This window comes from Thunnus albacares, chromosome 20 (genome assembly GCF_914725855.1).
Source record: "Thunnus albacares chromosome 20, fThuAlb1.1, whole genome shotgun sequence".
NCBI lineage: Eukaryota > Metazoa > Chordata > Actinopteri > Scombriformes > Scombridae > Thunnus > Thunnus albacares.
The window spans coordinates 7837943-7852220 of record NC_058125.1 but is presented as its reverse complement, the minus strand read 5'-3'; the positions used below and the strand labels follow the sequence as shown (position 1 = coordinate 7852220).

The 14278-nt window shown below is 40.6% G+C and overlaps 1 protein-coding gene across 1 annotated transcript; it reads left to right on the top strand.

Moving 5' to 3' along the window:
• Positions 1-246: 246 nt before the first annotated feature.
• On the top strand, positions 247-10546 carry ubtd1b (ubiquitin domain containing 1b). The gene is made up of 5 exons (XM_044338677.1): positions 247-584; positions 774-966; positions 7806-8033; positions 8155-8312; positions 8882-10546. Exons 2-5 carry the CDS (start codon positions 885-887, stop codon positions 9164-9166), a joined length of 753 nt encoding a protein of 250 aa, XP_044194612.1. The 5' UTR covers positions 247-584; positions 774-884; the 3' UTR covers positions 9167-10546.
• The last annotated feature ends 3732 nt before the right edge of the window (positions 10547-14278 follow it).

Here is a 14278-nt window from a genome sequence, read left to right as displayed (position 1 = left end):
AGTGGAAAAGTGGCATTTTCTGATATTCCTGACGGCATCCCTCTCCACCAAGGCTCAACTTTGTACTTTTAACTATTTCAAATGAATTAACATCGGCGTCATTAAAAATACACTTCAAAGAATCAGTGTGGGTTATGCTGCTGTGTGTAAAACATTCAAAATTGCTTTTCGTCCTGACGTAAGAGAACGCAACACCTGTCTGCGTGCTCATGCGCAGGCGTTAAAAAAAGTTGGTTGTCGTTAGCTCCACCGCAAGTCACCTTTTACCAGCAGAGAGGGGAGTAACGTTTAGGGGGGGTTAAAGAGAAAAAAATCCGAGAGACAGTGTTAAAGTATTAGAGTGGTGCTCCGACGGCTGCGGGAAGCTGCAAATTCACACTGTCACCGTATTTATAAGAAACTCAACGTGGTGCGCGGAAGTTTGTGTTTACTGGTGTCGTGGTAGCAGCTAGCTGGCTGGCCCTGTTAGCTTGTTAGCGAGGAAGCTGGACATCAACATTTACAGCTTAACAAGCAGCTGGATAATAGAAAAGCGTCTGGTTATGTCCTAACATTTGAAAACAAACTGTTTGGCAGATGTTGCGGTGAGTTGTTGAATTGGCTATCAAACTCTTGTAACCTGATTGCGGGACACGAGCTGTGAATCTTTGTGTAAACCACTAACAGCACTGATACAGAAAGACAGAAACTACGATCTAACGCGTAGAGATCAGCCCAGCACTATCAAACATATTATATATATTGCCGGTGCCGATGACCTCTCTGGCTCGCAGCACTGGACCTGCAACCCGTCCTCCTCATCGGACCTAGATCATCGTATCGTCCGTGATGGCTCCCCTGCTCAGCTAGTACGACGCGTGGAAACAATCTGCAGCCCGCTAACCATGGGAGGATGTGTGGGGAGATACTGGGAAGGCTGGGAGGACACACAGAGCCGAGGCTCCTCCAGGAACGGCGGACGGGGAGGTAAGACTACACTGTTTCAAGTGTGTGTGCGCTTGCAATTCAGAGTCAAAGCGCCTAACACATACAAAGGGGCTTAAAGAATAGGTCAAAACAGCAATGGAGAGACTCATTGTGTCCAGGTGTATCCCCCCCCCCTCCTTCCTATCAGACTGTGAGTCAAATACATCTCAAGTGACCACTTTTGGTTGGGTTTCACCTCCTTGCTCATATTTATTTTTCTGTGGGGAAACTGTGATTGCTGCTAAACAGGAAAAAATGTCATATGCAAATGTATAGTGTTTTGGTACTCTGCAGCTGTACAATGCTGTAGTCTTTCTATGTGGTCAGGAATGGATTTGCATTCACACTACATATCTACACTAGATGTAACTGCAGATTAGCACGGTTGGACCGTGTATACAAAACAAGTTCTCTCTTGCTGGTAAGAAATTGTACATCAGCCAATAAAGGGGAAGGATGTTGATGGTTAGAAGTTTGCATTTTGGAAGAGGGATAGACAGTTGGATTTCTATTAAAAATTGCTGAAAACAGGGAAATGCAGTGCCGTTACTCTAAGACCAGTGCATAGCCTGCAGAATCTGGTGTAACTGCTCTTGTGTTATCTAGCAAACACTGCTATCCCAGACCCACTCTCAACACTGACTACAGCCAAATTCACCTACACTACACCTACATTTGCCTGACATTGCACCCACAACGAGGCTGACAATTTTCCCACCTGGCAATTTGAAGCCTCACTCTTAATCCCACAACAGTAAGCTTGTTGGGACAACTGCTACCTTTTTAAAAATGGTAATATGGTATGAACACCATATCTCAGTGACCAGGCAAGGCATTGTGGTTCCTGTAACAGGCAACACTGTGGTAGGTTACATTGATTCTTGAAAATGCTGATATTCCAGTTATTCTCACCCAGGATTTGAGTTCATGTCCATTACCTTCTTGGAAGATAACATTCCTCTAAAGATAAACACTGGCAAACTGCCACGTTTTGTTCTTCTACACTTTTCTTTGATGGTGATGGATGGAAGTTGGATTGCTGCTTGAGCACTTAACAAGACTAAATGTTATATTTACAACCAGACTAAACTGAATGACGCAGACACCACACAGCTGAATTGGCAGACGTTATGAATTTCTGCATAGTTTCGACCACAGACAACAATGTCGCTGAAATTTAGCGTGACCTTTTTAATAATATGGTGCGATACAGGAATGCTTATCGTTTTTTGGATGGTTGCAGGTTTATGAATGATGCTCTCGTAAAATGGCAAGTTTGTCAATTCTACCAAACACTCCAGCACTTAACCTAACAAGAGAGATTATAGTTATTTCATATAAAATAGTAAAAGTAGATTTTCTTAAATGATCCTGGAAAAAGTTCTGAGTAAGTTCCCCTTGATCAGATTCATGTTCAGTCATCGCAGTTACTGTCACATTCAGTATATCTGGAGCAGTGAAGTTCCCTTTTATAGTGACTGTTTAGTAATCTAAGTGTCTGTGATTCATTTGGATGCAGGCTCTGTCCCCTTCGTCTCCTCCAGACATACTGATGGAAAGTTTTTGAGTCAGTCTTTTTCCAGCGAAAATTGTCTCCAGTTTACACCAGAATGACAGGAGGTTTTCAGAACTGATTCCAGCATTAGTGTCAGAGAAGGAAGGTTTTTACCCTCGCCAAAATAGCTGTATCCCCAAAATGATCATCTAATATAGAGTTTTAGAGCAGTATAACCTCCACATGATTTGTCTTTTAATTTTTTTTTGTTACCTGCCACAGTGGCTGGAGGATAGACTATTTAGAACCGTCTCAGCCGAGATTTCCTAAGTTTTGGAGTACTCGTGGTAATTTCCCACCCTGATTGGTATCAACAGACACTCCCTGCCAGGGTCCGATAATCAAGAACAAGTCTCATCATGTCCCGTTGCATCATTGACTGGCTTCTCTAAAGGGACTGACTCTACTCTGCTTGGCACACCCTTTTCACAATCTGTGTTCATTGATTCCATTTCCTCCCATCCAGTCTTTATTTACTTTGGAAGAAGTAGCTTTGTGATTTGTATCGTACACGTTTTTGAAGGAGGTCATCATAGGGTTATAAAGTGGGAGCTGACACGAGATATACTACTACAGAAAATAAAATATTACATTTACAGGTAGCACTTAGGTAGCCATGTTTCCTGGTGTGTGTTGAATACCAAATGTGTTGTTATTTAAAAAATGTGGATTGAAAGTGTGGGAAGAGTCCTTCAACACATGTCTGTCCTGACTGTGGTCCACAACCTGATGCAGAGTTTGCTTATTTACAAAATAACACATTATCATCATCACATCTTTTTAATGGCACTTTTGCTTTTTTTTGATAGTAATCTGTAGATAAGCTGCCACAAAGCATGTGTTGTTACCATGGTTACCTGGAATACACCTTTAGAATGCTGGGCCTTCAAGACACTAAACACAACATAATTCAACAAGTGATAGAGCAACGATTAGTTGATTAATTATTAATTTGACAGAAGACTAGAACCTGCAAATATTGTGATAATCAATTCATTGTTGTTTTTTTTCTTTTGTTTGAGAAAAGTGTCAAAATGAACTGGTCCCAGCTTCTTGTAAGTGTATATTTTTCGTCTATAGCCTTTTATGATAGAAAACATAATATTTTTACATTTTGCACTGCCTAATCAATTTAAGCATAGATTCATTAATAGTAAAATTGCTAATTGCAGTCCTAAAGAGTTAATGATTTTGTACTCTGAGTTAAATTTCATAGCTGGGTTTTCTAGCTTGTGATTTTTCCTTAATCAACAAAAGAGGCAGAAAATGTAACTGAGCTGACTGATAAATTCATCAGACCAATATATTGGCCGATATTAGCTTATTGCAGATATACTGGTGTTTGTGTATATTGCAGCTTGTAGCCACACAGAAATGCTAATGACATATCTCGGTCACCAGTTAAAAAAACAATTAAAGGGATCCTTATCAAAAAATGCAAAATGATAATGTTAAGTGTTTATCTAAATGAATATTGGCCTACATTATTAGATTTCTGGAAGTCTCAAATATCATTATTGGTTATCAGCCTCAAAAAGCGAGTAGCAGTCGGGCTATAGAGCTCATGATCAACCGCAATATCAAAGCATAGTTTTTGAGATGTTCTGTAGTCTTACAAAATAAAGGGACTTATGAGGACTCGTTTACCTCGTTGCTCGCACTGTTTCTGTTCACAACTGTCCCCTGTAGATTCACTCGTGAACAAATGTATGGGTCCTCAACGACAGAGGAAACTACACTCTCTCAGTTTTCAGAACTAGTATCGTGGATGCTACAGAAGACTTGTTAAAAGTACAGCGGCTGAGTTTGTCCCTGTGACTTTATCTTTAGCCGCATAAAGCCGAGCGGCAGTGTCTTGACAAGATAACAAGCTACGAGGATGAGACGGCTTGTGGGAGTGGATGTATATTTGCTGATGTGTTTTTAAGGAAATACAGTCATATATTCAGTCTGTGTCTGGTTGAGTAATGCACTTCCCTTCTTTCCTGTTGATTTGCTTCAGTGAACGTTCACTGATGTTCGCCTTTTAACGAGGAACACAGAAAACATCCCACATTTAATATTTTCCTAACATCAGGAGTGAGTAAGGCGTTTTGTGTTACAGCTACAGTTTCTTTCCCCACAATAAGGTAACAATTGTTGGGGGGGGGGGGGGGTTGTTTTGTTTTTAATCGTGAAATACAGCAACAAGCAGCAGCTGCATATCTGATCGTCATATCTTTTTTATGACTCATTTCATTAAGACTCATAAACACAACACGCTTCACTGTAGCCTCAACACGTGGCAACTTCTTTTATAGGCCCAGTGTGATGAAAACACCCTGATATTGCTTCATGTGTCTGTAATGCATTGCTTCATGTCTCATGTTTTGTTTTGGTGTGCTGCAGTTCGTTTTTGATAAAACGGGGCTGTTCGTTGACTCACTTCCTAATCTTCCTGTTACTGCCTGCCTCGCACACAATCCACCAAACCACAGTTATTAATTCATATAATGTTATCTTTTCAAATTTTGATTCCTACAGTGCCACTCGACGCCTCTAACCATAGTGCACTTGGGTGGAAGGCGACGAAGAATTAAGAGCCAAACGAGATTAACATTATTGACATTTGTGAAAGAATAGATTTGGGTGTTATGAAGTATCAGAGGTTAGTTTGAACTGACACAACAGAAACCAAAGGTTTCAGAGAGGCAAACGAGGGCCAGACAGGGAAAGCTCCTCTGCTTGTCTCAGATTCTCAGCTCGACTCGTTCCTCTGATCACTTTTGTCAGACTGCAAAGCCCTCAGCTGTCCTACATCTGCTTGTGCAGTGTTTAAACTCTTCAGAGAATATCCCCTGTAGATATCGAGCTGACTGACGGCGTCACCAGTCAGTCCTCCTCTCAGGAACATGGAGTAAAACACTAAAAACAGGGTAACTCACAAAACACAAATGTATTTATTGCAAGACATCCATCAATGTTATAATATTATGTTATATTTGTAACTGAAGATGGAAATATACAAAGAAGAGGAATCATACACAGTAGATGAAATGGAGTCTCAGCCTATCTAATACACACACAGCAACATGTTTCATTGTAGGGCTGCAACTAATTATAACTATATACTTTTCATTATTATGAATCTGTCTATTTTCTCAATCGTTTGGTCTATAAAATGTCCAAAAACGGTGCAAACGTTCATCACTGTTTTCCAAAGCCCATGGTTACATCCTCAAATGTCTCCTTTTTGTCCTGACCAACAGTCCACAACACCAATGATATTTATTTAACTATCATAGAAGACTAAATATACCAGAAAATATTCACATTTGATAAGCTGGAATCAGACAATTTAGACATTTCTTCCTCTTCACATTTTCTGACAGTCGACTATCAGTCGCTCAACTAATTGTTACAGCTTTACATCATCATTTAAACTGCCAGAAATCACAGCAGTGTAGAACAGTTTAGGTATCTGCAGAAAAAGAAGGCTTTGCTAGACTGGTGCCAGTGTTTTGGTTGTCTGTACTGTATATCGGACCAGCTGTGGCTCAGGAGGTAGAGCGGCTCGTCCACCAATCACAGGAAACCCCAAGTTGCTCCCAATAGGCCAGCGCCTTGCATAGCAGCCCCACCACCACAGAGGCAGAAAATGTAAAGGGCTTTGTCCATTAAGGTAGAAAAGCAATATAGAAGTGCAGTCCATTTACCATATCATAAAACAATATTTTAAGATATGAATTATTTGTCACACATCTTTATATCACATCCTTATAAAACACTCTGTCACAGTCTCTGGAACTGAGTGTTTGTTATGACCGATACTGAGATGATAACCTATTGTTATGGCAGTAAATATAGACTGAAATATACTCAGAGACTATATATATGCTAGAAAATAGTAGGTGATTTAGCTTCTTGTCTGAGAAGAGGATCATATCAGGATAGTCTGTTGTGTATGCCCCAGGAAGTGGAATAACATGTAGAGAGAGTGCTAGATATTACACTTTTTTCACAAATATCCACAGGGTGGTAATGAGGAAGGCCCTTCGCTTCACTCGGGATACTCTCCGCTCCATGTGCTAATCCTACACCACCCCATGTCCTCCTAATTACTCGTCCTAAGCCATCTGCATTATAAATAATTAGTTTGAAAGAAAGGCAACCTCTTGGATGTGTGCTGTCTCTTTTATACTCCTCTTCATTTTCCATGGCTCCGCTCCTCCTCGGTGACTGACATCTCTGCCATGGGTAAAGATGAGCTCAGGCAAGTTTAGTACTCGATATTTAAAGGGAATTGAATATGCTTTTTGACAACATAAACTGAAGTGCCTGGCAGTTAGCATCCATTTTAAAAAAAAAAAAAAAACCCATCTATCTATCTGTTAAAGAAAATGTTACACCAGCCACAAAACAAAACTGGTATGCTAAATTATTGGTAGGTGTGTCATTGGCAGGAAACCAGGTATGATGTTTCCTGTCCTGATGCTATCTTATTGTCTGTGTACGCACGTGTATGTGTGACCCTCAGTGTTGCCCCCACTTAAATAAGTGCTCTCCTGGCCTAGATGAGCTTTGTGTTAATATTGAATGGTGGGAAACACAGGTAAGGTTACATAGACAGATATAGGCTACACATACTTCATGCATATTGCAAACTCTGGGTGACCTCCTAATTTTAGATTCGGATGACATAGTGGGGTGGGATGTTCTGTCTCTGGTAACGGCTAGCATTTCTCTCTCTCTCTCTGCTGCCAGCTCTGTTTTTAAGTAAGAGATGAAAGCATACTGTAGGATTTGTATTTTATGGGAACATGTGTGTTATTCATTTATGAATTCACATATTCTCTTCATTCTGCGGTGTCCCGTCGAGTTTTCTTGTAAACAAAAAAAAGACATGTGCGTCCCTGGGGTCTAACAAACATGTTGACTGCATTTTCTTCCTCGTAAAACAGTCACAAAGCCGATTTTTGGAACATATTTACATTCATATTTACTTGTTTGCAGTTTTCTACTTCACTGCTTTCTTTGGCTTGTTGCTGCGTTTGGTTTTTTTTTACGTTACCACCACCAGCTGTAGTTCACCAGTTTCATCCTTCTCTCTAGATCAGCAGAAAAGGGTGAACTGGCGGCAGGAACGTGTGTTGTGTCAACCATGCATGTCCTTGTGCCTGTAGATGATACAAACCTGTAAAAATGTTGCACCAAAGCACCATCAGTGGTCAAAGACTCCTTTTTAATATGATACTGTACTTAACATACAAAAACAGTCTTCTATTATTTCTCCTCTGCATCACAGGACGTAATGAGCCTCTGAAGAAAGATCGTCCCAAGTGGAAGAGCGACTATCCGATGACAGAGGGCCAGCTACGGAGCAAGAGGGATGAGTTCTGGGACACGGCGCCGGCCTTCGAGGGCCGTAAAGAGATCTGGGATGCCCTTAAAGCCGCGGCTGTGGCCCTAGAGTGTAACGACCACGAGCTGGCCCAGGCTATAGTGGATGGAGCCAGTATCACACTGCCACACGGTGAGGACAGAGAACAAATAATTAACTAAATACAGAAAACACTGAAAAATAACAGGCTGATCTAGGCTACAAATCAGGTAACTTTATTATTTAATCTCTTTTCCTCGATACCACTCTCCAGGTACTCTGACGGAGTGTTATGACGAACTCGGGAACCGCTACCAGCTGCCCGTCTACTGCCTGGCCCCACCCGTCAACCTCATCTCAGAGCGTAGCGACGAGGACCCCAGCGACAGCCCTGAACCTCCTGTGGCCCCCAAGAAGGAATTCCAGCTCAAGGTGCTTATTTTTACTTATTTTATTGGGTACCAAACAACATTTATGTTACTGTAACAACCTTTTAACCTAAATTTGTTTGACATTTGGTCATTTTTTATATCAGTTTATAGTTTGAACTGGCATATCTGAGGTATGTAATCTTGAGTAAAACCATGCTGAAATTGCAAGGCTAAAACAAAACAGTCAGTTCTTTTGCTTATGAGTCTGTGCACACGGGGTAAAAAGTGAAAAAACACATGGGAGACGATGATAAAGCAGCAGAGATGTAACTTCACTTAGGTCATAGATCCAAGTTGTGGTGCTAACTTGTAAAGCTGTTATTTATATTTAAAATTAGACAAATATAATCTAGTAGTTTGTTCTTGTATTGCCACAACTGAAACAAAATTCAGTCTGTATCATTTTATTATGCTATTAGCCAGTATTATAAGTTACCATCATGGTTTATCCTTTGAAAGACTAATTTTACCAGCATCTACGTTTACTTCACTTTTGGCCAATGTTAATTTCAGACACTGCTGGCTTTTCTGCAGCTCTCGTTCAGTAACTATACTGCCTGTTCCCTGTAGGTACGTATGTCCACAGGTAAGGACCTGCGCCTCAGTGCCAGCATGGCAGACACCATAGGGCAGCTAAAGAAGCAGCTGCACGTCCAGGAGGACATCGACGCCTCCCACCAGCGCTGGTTCTTCTCCGGCAAGCTACTCACGGACAAGACACGGCTGCAAGACACTAAGATCCAGAAGGACTTTGTCATCCAGGTCATCGTCAACCCACAAGCCCTCCGAGGCCCCAAGCTGTCACCCACCACCACCACCACCACCACCACTGAGTCCTCCCCTGCTTCTGAATAAGTGACGACGAAGGGGATGAACGGAGGAGATGGCGAAGGGGATGGCAGACGCTGAAGGACCAGAGGTGCCTCCTAATGCTGGATAACTTTTTGAGAACACCTGCTGTTACTGAAATAGGTTTAAAAAAAGAACTGTAGAGGTACAATACTATATGAGGGAGAAACTCAACAGTGCTGCTTTCTTTCAACTACCATGTGTCATTGTATTTTTTTGGTTCTGCTGGGTTGTTCTTAAAGTGAATCCAGTCACCACACTAACTCTGGAGATCCTCATCCCCTCGTCTTTTTGAACCACCTACAAAATGCGCACGTCATGCTACACATGCAAAGACTCTGCCTCTGCTCTTTCATCCGCACGAATGCTTATGAAGTGCCAACGGAAGAACCGCAGAGGTGTTTGTGTTGGTTCTAAAGCACATCTCTACTTTGGACTATGACGCCCATGGACTCTGCACTGCAATCCTTTTCTCTTCCACAGAAACTGAAAGGGAAGGCAGTGAACGAGACAATGAGCTTTTTTCCTTTTTTTCCCCCCCCCTGCTTTCTTTTATTGAGGAATTAATGTAAACTGAGCTTTTTTGCACATTTGAAGATTACTATACTTTTGTGGTAGTTTGTGTGCCTTCTACAAGATGAAACAAAAAAGGGTTAATGTACTGAAAGATGCTAGTTTTCCCGCTAGGCTAAGCCTTCTGTATTTTTTTAGATTCAGGAACTCTTAGATCAATCCAAGCTATAACTGCTGCCTTTTTTTAATGATTTCATGAATATTGCAGACAAAACATAGTGAATGGGTGCTGGTGTGTGTGCGTGTGTGTGTGCGCGCGTGCGTGTGTGTGTGTGTGCGCAAACGGAATATGTATTACCCATATATTTCAGTTTGACGTAGCTCACATTGACAAGACTGTTTCCCTGGTGTACAACTCTTTGCAGTCAGTTCACCTATAATATCATATTGTTGAAGGAAAGTGAAATTCACACACAAATATTATGGTCTTCAACATTAGCATTATTGGCCACTGAATGACCCCCTGACCACCACGGGGCAGAAATATTCAAAATCAAACTCATAGCAACATCGCCCTGATATATCACTTGAGTTGCTTAGGGCTAGCTATCGTTGTTTTTTTTTCTCACCACCTGATGAATGTACATCCAGTATTTGCTCGCCTTTTATCCTCAGTGTAGTCCATAAGAGAACTTTAACATTTGATTGCTAAATGTTTGACTTTCTTCACCAGCAGGCTTGCACGAGCGCGTTTGCCGGAAACGGCAAGTTTTATGTGTGTGGAGAGCGGTGGATCAAAACAAGCTGTTGATTTGGGTGTTCATTCTCAGTGGGAGCGGAAGTACTACCAGCCCATTCAAATTACAGGGGGGGGGGGATGTTGGAAGAGGTTAAAAGCAAAGTAACAACAGAATATTTGATCTCAAAACAAAAAACCAGTACAGTGAAGTTATCACCTTTTTGTAGTTGACAGCATACTTTCCTCGAGCACTGTACCACTGCATAAACATTCGACTTTTCTTTGGAAGGCATAGAGGGTGACACTATTTGTTTGTAACCACTCTCCGAACATTTTGTGACGGTGTGGTATGTGTAACCTTTCGCTAAGTCCTTAATACAATCAGTCTTTGCAGAAGCCATTTAGCCTGACAGTTTGTGTCTCATGCCTTTTGCCTTTTGCATAGTTACACAGCTGCAGTGACTGTGACTTATTGTAGTACAGCAAAGATAATAGTTTTGAACGGAAAAGAGCCTCCAGCTAAGTCACCTACCGCACAGGACAGAAACATGTCAGCCACAAACGAAATCACCCTGAATTTATACTTCCATTCACATCGAAGCTCAAATTGCACAATTTAGATATTGTCCCATCAAATATAATTTTTTTTCAAAACAAAATCAACCTGGCCACATTTGATCTCTAGCTCCAGTGGATCACGCAGAAATCGCTGCATTGTTGTCATTCACCGCTCTCGTCACACACCTCTCGAGCAGTGTAATCACGGAGGGAATAAAATTGAGCCATCAGTTTGAAACCTAACTGAGCCACACCTCACCACATCATGAACATGTTTTATTTTAAAAGAGAGAGAGAGTGTTTCATTATCTTGTAGCTTTTCTATCCAGTTTCAGCCTCGAAGCTCATCACAATCTCTTTTTTTTTTTTTTTCGTTGACTTTCAGGCCTTTTTTGCTTTCTCTTTACCAGTGGTTCTTTTGGGGATATTTCTTAATCATTGTATGCAAACTTGAATAAGCATTTTTCTCTGTATGTGCAATACAATAGACATAGACCTCATATCATTTTTGTTTCTGACTATAGATTTCATAGAGCACCAGCTATAAGTATTAAAGTTAATGTCAGAGTACAGGTACAAGCCTGCTACAATCTGATGCCTCTATCAACTGTTTCAAATGTTCACGTTTGTCACTTTGAAATGTATTCCAAGCTAACGCCTTGACCGTTCAGATGGGCGTTCATCTTTCACAGAGTAAAATATCAGAACATTAAAAAAAATGCCTACACAACTTTTCTTTCCCAGTGTCCATTTAGCATTCTGCCCTGCTTCGTCTTAGCTGTGAAGGTTAGGGTGTCATTGAGCCTCAGGGTGAGGAAAAGCTCTGTTGACAACTTTATCGATAACGTCTCCCGTTGCACCATTCTCGCTGAAGTGAGACAAGGGTGGGTGTTTGTCCCTGTGCTTGTCCTGAGTTTCTCCTATTTCTTTTTTTTTCCTCAACAATTTAAGAAGTATAGGCTGAGCAGTGGCCGTTGAACCATGTCAAATTAACATGCATCTTATTCAAATGTTATGGAGCTTTTAGGTGTCCCTCAGGTTGCAACCTTCAGGGAAATCCAGATTTACCCCCATCATGTATTGTAGAAATTACCAAAATCAATCCCTCCCTACTAGCAGTTCACTAGGAAGTGTCACCCCATGTGATGTCACAAGCAGAGCTAAGGAGGGCATAACAATACACAGCTAAACTTGAAATAAGCAGGAAACAGCCAACACAATGGATACTGATATATGCCTTCCTCACTCAGCAGTTGAGTGCTATTATTCACCTTTTCCCTGTAAATGTGTAACATCCCCTTAAACAATGAATATGTAATGTACAAAAGATTGTTTCTTTCATTTTGGGAGAAAAAAAATGTATTGCATATATGGGTAGAAGGAAAATCAAACAAATTTTGGGACAAAGTAACATTTTTTCTTTTGTGTTTTCTAAACCCACCATGACAAGTCAGTTTAAGAAAATGTAGCAAAGATTTATCATGTGACCCAAATAATGTTTGAAGAAGTTGCCAGATGGAACCTAAAATTTATGTTTCCTCAGTTCTCCAAGGCCCAGCACACAGGTGTTCTCAATTATTCTGGCTGATTAGACCTCCAGTCAGGTTCAAGCTGAGTGGAGCTATGATGAGGTAATCAATGCCGCAGCCATGTCATATACGAGTTTTCATAATTATGAGTTTCCGATTTGAAAGTTGCGTTTGCGACGTCTAATTACGACGCTTGCAAGTCATTGACACATCCCATATGATGTGAATGCAGCACTATGTGTAGAATGTTGGCATGTGTCAAAAAAAATCACTCATTATTTACTTCATAGTGTGCTTTATGTACTTACTATCTGCCATTTATGCTCTATGTAGTGCCTTCACATATTCCCACAAATCTTAACTTTTAAATTATTCAGATGACCTAAATTTGATAGAAAATCCTGGTGTAAACAGACCTGCCTCAACAGGTGCAACAGAACTACCAGTAGAGTGATGGAGATGTCAGTTAAACACAGCCTGTACACACTCACACAGTCCTGAGAAGACCCCTAATCAGGCCAAGTGGAAACACCTGTGAGGGCCTTTTAGTAATCCACTTCAAAATACATCCTTGAAGTCCACTCATTTGTTTCTAATGCAGAGTGGAATAAACGCTTTTCTCCACCCTTAATTTAGAACAATGACCTCTATGTTCGCTTCTGCTGTGTAGCGGTCCAACTCTGTGGCCTTAAGTTGAGGAGGCAAAAAGCCAGACAAAGCCTCAAGGTTACAGTGCTAGTCAGATTCCCTTTAACAAACCAGATTCAGCGTCTGACTCATCATCAGATGCAGATCCCGTAGGTCCCCATCTGCTGTTTATCTTCCTGTTTCATGTGAAATGAAAAACGAGGAAACCACAGCAGAAGGTTCAAGAATTGATCCATTTTTCTGTTGCTACTTGCCTCGCTTATTCATATGTCAGACTTGTAAGCTCAGACACATCATATCACAGACAATGTTTCAGATTGTTCAGTTCGCTTAAAACTGTGAATTTCCCTCTAACGTCGCTCCAACCACTTCACCTCAGCCATGACTTCCTTTTTTTTAAGGTGAAGGCTCACTGACTCTGTCGTAGCCTGCATCTAAGATTGACATCTTGATCCACAAGGAGCATCGGGCTCTTTCTTTATTCATTCGACACCCACAATCCATCACATTTTTAATGGTTTTTCACAGTCAGGAGCAGTGCAAATGGACATTGATATAAAATCAGACATCTATTGTCTTTCTTTCATTAGAATGTATGCATATTTCTATACATTTGTATACATGTAAGACTTACCAGTATGTAACAGGTTGTCTGCATGTGTCATCAGTATGTTCATGGTACACAATTAACGGAATTTAAATGCATATGAAGTTGTTTATTAAGATGGGAATAAAAGCCATAATAGGCCGGGAATATTTATTTTACACTTACATGACAACCAATACCACTCCATACATCACTAGCCTCTTTTTAAGGACTTACATTCCCAGAGGGCATTGCAGTTGAGTAAAGCTTTCTCATTGGTTTTACAAAGAAACAGCCATGACCGACCCACTCAAAGAAAAAAATGATCTCAATTATGTTTTTTTTTAAATTGTCCCTTTGGATGTGTAAACAATTCTGTATTAGTCAAGAAGAAAAATCAAGATTTCTTGACAATGAATAACAACCACAAATTAATTTACACTCATAAATTCATTTGTATGCTGATTTAATTTTCAATCATGTTTTTAAACTCTTGAATAAAATCAAATTACAGTTAAAGTCTTGTTATACTTTCTCTTTTTCCT